Raw genomic sequence first — 7,489 nt, forward strand, 5'->3', positions numbered from 1 at the left:
TGCTTAGGTGCAAGCCAAGCACCCTTGAGCCACCTTGCCTGCAGACTCCTTGCTTACCGCTCAGCACCCTCACACCAAAAGACGTGCAGCCTCAGCAACGCTCCCTCTAAGCCAGGTGGGAAGTTGCTATTTTGCTTATGACAGATGAACTCGGATCTAACAGTGTAAAGGATGAATTCCCAAATGACTCTTCATCAAATGGATGAGGTGGGGGAAAAAAACCAACATAAAAGAAAGCTGGGAAAGATCAAGGGGTTTAATTTTCTTATATAGGACTCGGCTGTCACAGGGTGATATAAAATGTGCGCTCCCAAACCCGCACAGTTCACACTGCTGTGGCTTGCTCATGAGACCGTACTCCATGTAATTATCAGCCAAACTGCATCAGTAAACTGTTCCTGATAGCATATTAACTTGCCTGCAGCATTCTTCTTGTGAGCTCTAGACTTTCGGTGACATTTATGTACCCTGACAATGCTCTTTAGTCACTACTTTGTGAAGCTAGACATCAGCCGTGCTAGAAGAGCTGGAAACTTCACAGAAGAGGTGCCTCCTCACCGAATTCTGCACAGAGTTTTGAGTCGTTATTTGGTGTAATTCAGCCTAAACTCAACCTAGCACAGTGGTGCTTAAATCCTCACACACTTCGCTAGTATTTTATCTGGACTAAGAAGGTGGTCAAAACACAATGCTAGCTTTCTGACATCTGAAGCTAACTCTTCTCTAACTGTTAATCTGAACTGTCTTGAACATTCAACCCCGGCCACGATTAAATACATTTTGTGCATTTTTCCAAAAAAAGTAAATGCAGTTCAAACAACCGTAGAAGGAGGTACTATTAGATAGTCTACGATAAAGCTCATAACTTTTTTTTCCTCTTTTTTCTTCTTCCCCATCAACAAATGAAGATTAACTGCTCAGCTCTTCTGGAATTTCCTGCAAGTATAACATGAGAGCAGCCAAAAACTTTCACAGCTGACTCCAGCAGGAACAAATGTAGTAGAGGCTTTGAGCAGCTCCTTCGATCATTCCTACTAAACAGTTTTATCTTGTAGTTCTAGTTGAGGGTTTGAATTGCTGGCTTGCTGCCACTTCTGTAAACAGCATATTTTTTCTAAACAAGAAGTGTTCGATAGCGTTCACGGAGGGTTTCACAACTGCACCTTGGACACCACGCTTTAAGCAATATGTCCGCGTGTTTGTGGCATGGCTATTTTGTTTGTTTTGAAATTGGCTTTCCCTTTTATGACAGACTGTCTCTTTAAGCCTTTATTCTCTAGCTAGCTTGCAAACTGCAATGCATTTATAATGGTGAACAAACAGGAAAACCATTACTACTTCATGTTCAATTAGGTCTACTTATCAGTTTTATAATGCAAAAAGAATGAATCGTCACAATCAGTCAAAACCCCTTCAAAGACAATTGAGTTATAACTACAGAATAACAAAAAATCACATTAATACAGCCACCACACATGCATTTAAAAAAAAAAAATCAAAACCGAACAAGCCCAAAAACTCTATCTCTGGATACTTCCATGCTCACTCTGTGGCAGAGCAGGGCCTCTGGCAGGGCACCATCCTCCCACTGCTCCAACAAACACATTTCATGTGCTTACTAGAGAAGAGGAGAGTTTCAAACGCTTTTACAGCTGAATGAAGCTCTGGTTAGATTCAATGCTTTTTAGAAAGCTGTAAAAAATATACAAGCCGCTAAAAGCTCCCAGGAGCCGTCCGGTCACTAGCGCTCATGTTTTTTCTTTGCTCCTTTATCCCGACAGATGCAGATAAGACTGATGTCAGTTGATATGACTCCCGTCAGAAGGGCCTTCTCGTGCTCCTTTATCAGCAACAACATAATAGTCTTTTTATGGACAGAATTATGCAGTAAGCCAAGTGTTGCAACGTCTATTCCAGCTGCAGTCTGTTAAATCAAACCCTGAACAACTCAGTAGTTCAGTCACAGTTTAGAGAAGCACACAGTGCACTTCAGCTGTAGAACAGTGTATTGAAATGGACTTTTTCTGCACAGACCCTGTCAGCACTAAGCTGTTCACTTAAACAAGGTGCTGGCGTTACGTGTGTCTCTGCTTGCTCTACAGCTCTGATAGGCACCAATCTGCAAGTTCTACACTCAGGGTTTTCACGTGCCAGAAGAAGCTGGATTGAGGCTTGTGCAAACACAGGCTGCCAGATCTTCTCAAAAAAGCTTCCCTCGCTCTGTCCACAAAAAATGAAGGGGCTTGAAGGCTACTGGGAGCTCTCGGAGGCAGACGGCACTGCTGCTAGCCAGAGACTGCCCAAAAATCCACCTTGGCTGAGACTGGGGGACAAGGGGACAACCCACAGTTTATGCCAATCTTACGCATGTTTGAATTACAGATTCATCGAGCTGAGATCTTCAGAAATCTCAGGCCATGGTACTCCTGCTGCTTCCCCAAAGAGCAAGACCAGGAGAGAGACCTGACTCCTTGTAAGGGCCCAATCTGCAGGTAAATGACCCTTGGAGAGGAAACTCCAAACAGAAAATGTCGTTAGTCGTTTCTCTAGCTCTATCTTGACATCCGCCTTTTGAAATGCAGTTTAACCCCGGCTGATTACATTAAGTTTCCAAGGATACTGCTCTTATTTATAAGTCTATCACTGGTCCCTTCAGTGTTGGGTCATTTCCCACAAGCAGCATAACTGATTCTTTTAAGTATTTAACACGGTATAGAATGAGATTTTAAAAAGCAGTGCCACATGGGGAGCACTATCTTTTTAGCAAAATAAATGCTACTGCATGAAAAGGTTGGTTGTGTCTCTTTAGCATGTGCAAGGAAGGTTCTGAAATTACATTTTAAGCAACAAGAAGTAAAGTAACTTGTTTCACATTAACTCCCAGAAAAAAAACCCCACTATTAAAAGGAAATGAGAAATTTATGATTGCATAACATCCTGTATGTAAGTAGCATCCTTTAGTTAAAAAAAAAATAAAAAAAGGAAAGGGAAATGAATTATAGCAGGATCTCTCTCAGAAAAAAGGATTTCGTTATTGGTTTTGACTTGCCTTGTGACAGTAAGGGTTTCTTCCCTTGTGCTGTCTGCATGCAGCAGCACTCTTAACTTTGCATTAAACTTCTAACTCTGCCTTTAGTTTAAGATGAGGTAAATAAATTGGGTCCCCAAAACCAAGTTGTCTTCCTGACACATGGCTAAAACAGTGAAGCCATTGATTACAACCAAAATGTTCCTTGTGCTTCGATCCCTTCTTGCAAATCAGACTAGCCAGTTTTAAGGCCTCGTCTCACTGACGGGAGTCTCTCATGGCATACCGAAAAAAAGGAACTGCAAGTGTCAGCACTTACTAGGAAATCAAGTTGTTGAAGTCAAGGCAAAAGTATGTATTTAGAATGCTTCTCTGCATATCAAGATTTGGGCATTTGCGAAATTGCACTTCTGCCTAACGATTTTAACCACTTGTCCTCACCTCTCTTGGAGGAACAGTCTCGCTTTTTTCCAGACTCAATCTATAGCAGCTATTTCTCAATGCCTCCCTCTCCAAGTCACTGTGCTTGTACTGAGCACAAATAAGGGCAGGAGTGGCAGCCAGCGTTAGTCTACAAAACTGCATCTCTGAGATAGGGAGCAGAGAACTTAATGTACGGCAGTTATCAATCTAGGAACCAATTCTGCCAGGAAAAGTAAGTGGAACTGGAGAGTATCCTGCAATCTCGAGGAAATATTAAGCCTATTGGCTCATACTCACAGAATTGATTATCCCCTTAAGTGCTTGGAATCCTCCAGTGACAGGGAAGACTTGCTCTTTTGTGTCAGCAATTTTTTCAAGCTTCAAAGAGAAAACAAGGGCAAACAGGTAAATCATTTGGCAAACTTAACTTGTCATGCTGCTTTTCACCCTTAGATTGTAACTGGATGTCTAAAACCAACTCCCATCAACTTTGCCAAGAGAAGGAAAATTCTGAGTTCCCTCCCCTATCGCAGCTAGCAAAGCAGTACAGTGGCTACCCATAGTGTGAAACCACCACGCTCAGGACACGTTTTAGGGCCTATGTTTTGGCAGTAATTTCCTAACTCTTGCCATAATTACTTTCCCTGTTTGTCCTGCCTTCCATTAAAAAGCCTTTCTCTGTGTCTTCCGTAGTAACGAATCTTTAGCAGTAGCTGCAGTCTGCATTAGGACTCAGCAACTCTGGAACAGCTTTCACTCCACCCCAGACATGGATCTTTCTTTCTTTTCCTTATCCCACCAAGGTTATACGCGCTGCCTGAAGCCTGTCTGCAGGTACCCTGTTCACGCAGTACGTGGCCTAACGTGGTTGCCATCTCAAGGACAGGGGTTTTGCTCGCATTCTTTCCTGTTGGTGGCTACCAGTTTGCAGGTCTTCCTGGCAACGGAAACGACACCCACACATTGTACTCGTGTCTGCGTACACATCTGAGTGTCTCCTTCCTAAGAGAAGGCATTATACTACCTAATGTAAGTAAAATTAGTTTCTGTATTATCAAACCCTGTGACAAGGTGCTGCCTAGTAATCTGACAGAGTAACATTCTTACCTGTTCTTGTACAAAATCAAGGACGCCAACACAGTACACTCTAGCTCCCAGCTCTCTGGATTTCTTTGCCTGTCCCAGAACAGAACAGAGGAATAAGCATTTATCATTCAACAGGCAACACCCAAACTCTTCAGACTAGAACATGCATTGTGACCTAGTACTCACCTCACTCTCTGCATACAAGGGAACCCGACCATCTAGCTTGCCATCTGTCAATGCAATGATGATGCTAGAAAACCTCGTGGCTCCTTGCTTCGCAATTTGCACATTGGCCTGGAAATAAAAAATATTTATCCAGCCTAGAACTACACCTGAACTGTTAACCATGATGCAGTTTCTATGTGAATACAGCATCTGAAACAACACTCAGGCTTCAAACTCATCTCTCACGACAGTACCTCTGTCTCCCTTTGACTTGCTACTTACAAGGAACTCATTCATACCTATCTTCCAGTGAGCCCATCTCTGAAGTACGGGGGTCACTTACTGATCAGCTCTTGGAAATGCTTCTTTCAGGACAGATACTGAGTCATGAAGCTCTGTTCTCTTTAGATCCACCATCAGCTTTACTCTGCTACCTCCCAGATTTCAAACGCCAGTCAGGTTCCAAGATACAAAAAGAACAGTCTAAAACTACGCTACTTTCTTCAACGGCAACAAACTTGCGTCTGCCTAGCTTTCAGGCCACAGTTCAAAATAAGAAACTCAGCTCCACAGCATGTTTCTATCTGCAACCCTCACCTTATCTCTCACCTTTAGGGCCTGGGTCTCTCAGCAAAATCACAAAGTATCCTTTAACTGTGCATCTCAAGAAAATCTAGGCAGTTGGGAATTCCATTATTAAGACAGCTCAAAATTAAGAACACTTGTCTTGAAAATGCTGATTGGTGCAGTAAACTCTCCAGAAGCACATGCTCTAGAAGGAGCTGTTAGACCCGTAGGCCTACAAAGCTGCCCGTGACTATTAACCACGTAATTGGTATGCTGCGTTAGCTGTTCAATTCACGACAAAGAACCACTCTCTGCTGTGAATGATCAAGTCAAAGAAATTCCATATGGCAATTTTCTATGATGGCTAATCTTCCACGTGGGATTTGCATAGTATCCAGGCAATCTTGGGGCCACTTAGAAAACCAAAAAGGTTTGAGTGTAAGAGACTGAGAGGCATACGGTCAATCCATTTACGTTACCCATTGTTACTGCTGTTATCTAGAGGGCGAGAACAGTGGATTGCAAGAAGATGAGTAAAAAAAAGCCTACCTGTTTTAATCCTTCATGTATATATGTGTCACCTGCTGGTATTACCTCCTCTAAATCCTTAAGGCCTTTTTTGATTTTCTCTCTGAAAACAAAAAGGTACAAGACTGTTATCATGATGTGGAGCAGCTAAAACACTTAGGTTATGGATGAAAATATTGATGTTGGTCAAGAAGGACATATGAAATTGAAGTCTAGAAAACAGAGCATTTAGCCAAGATACTATGTGGAAGTAGACTGGGTACTCATAGGGAAAGCGGCCCTGGGGTAACATATTTTAGGCCTAGACAACGCACTATACCTCAGTGTGTCACAGAGCTAGAATCAAGTAAAATGTTTCAGCTTGAGCAAATATTGCGAAGAAGTGGCAGAGCCTCTACTTTGCTCTGTTAAACCAACTTCACTTCCAGTCCCACTACAATTAGAACAGAAATCCCCTAAACCAGCTGTTTTCTTTCTAGAGAAATCTTGCAGGTCAATATGCAGGTATTTAATTGGGTAGGATGGAATTGCAATAATTCAAGTCTTCTCCCTTAAAAAATAAGTATCAATAGGCGAATGCAGCATTTGCGAGACACCTCTTGTATTCAACAAAAAGGACTAGGATTAAGGATAGTGGTTTTTAAAACTTTTGGCTGTCACTACCTTTCTGGGTCTAACTTATATGGGTCACAGTTCATTTATATTTAAGAGGAGGATAGGGTTGTGTCATGATTTCTCACGGGCCTTTAAATAAAGCCCTCTTTGACTGCGATATGCTCTCTCAGCGGTGATGATAAGAATGGAGAAAGCCAGTAGGTAGCACGAAAGGAATTATCTCCCGTGAAATCAGTAGGAGTGGAGAAAAAAAGGTGGAGATACTTTACTAAAAGAATCGAATTTGCAAGCTCTTAATTCTCATCCAAGTAAAGGTGTAGAAAACTCATGGAAAGTTGTGCTAAGAAAGGACAAGTAAAACCTAGCTAGGGATAAAATTTGGGCCATAATATATAGAATGTTCTAACAAAGAGAGGTGACGGAGGAAACAAGGAGTGAGGAGATGGAGGGGAAATACATTGCAGGATGCGTGGAAGCTTTCCTTAAGGCAAACAAAATATGAAAGAACGGGTGTGCTGCTCTGCCTGAATGCCACCCACTAGTCACTGGTTTCACTGATGGTCTTTCTCTATGTTTAGAAATCTGTTCCAAAGTACAATCCATAGCAGTAATAAGCTCCCAATCAAAGGACTCACCAGTACAAGCGAGTAGGCTCAAGAAAAATGCAGCATTGAATATATGGAAGAGAGCAAGTTACATAAGATAATACAATCTGTTTGATCCAAATATTTTACATTTGGCATCTACGGAAACAACTTGAAACTGATTATGTATGAAGGCAGATTATAAACCACATACTTAGTGCTTGCCAGAAATGAGTGGCGGCACATCACAGGCATTCGTGTTCTGCTGCCAAGAAACAAGCATCAACTGAAGCCCCAGTTTTCTGAAACAGATTTCATTTTGCAAAAATAGCTTTTGTACAATCAGTTTGGTTTTATTTTTCTAAAATGTCTTGTGACCTGGTCACACAAATATCTCTGGTGTTTCCAGGCCCTTGCCTGCAAGGGGTTCCAGGAAAAGCTTTGGCAGCATCAGCTTTTTTAGTTGCATTGAATCAGTCACCATCTCTTTCCC

General features: G+C 42.0%; 1 protein-coding gene across 1 annotated transcript in view; it reads right to left on the reverse strand.

Annotated features, from left to right (window-relative positions):
• The window catches only part of LOC104271271 (anthrax toxin receptor 2-like), a 28,063-nt gene that overhangs the window by 15,816 nt on the left and 4,758 nt on the right, over positions 1-7,489 (reverse strand). Inside the window, exons 2-5 of the mRNA XM_009865891.1 lie at positions 5,819-5,900; positions 4,724-4,831; positions 4,559-4,627; positions 3,749-3,829 (exon numbers count right to left, since the gene is read on the reverse strand). Of these exons, the coding sequence (XP_009864193.1) occupies positions 3,749-3,829; positions 4,559-4,627; positions 4,724-4,831; positions 5,819-5,900 (340 nt within the window). The remainder of the gene's footprint in view (positions 1-3,748; positions 3,830-4,558; positions 4,628-4,723; positions 4,832-5,818; positions 5,901-7,489) is intronic.

Source organism: Apaloderma vittatum, unplaced genomic scaffold (genome assembly GCF_000703405.1).
Source record: "Apaloderma vittatum isolate BGI_N311 unplaced genomic scaffold, ASM70340v1 scaffold21223, whole genome shotgun sequence".
In the NCBI taxonomy this organism is placed as follows: domain Eukaryota; kingdom Metazoa; phylum Chordata; class Aves; order Trogoniformes; family Trogonidae; genus Apaloderma; species Apaloderma vittatum.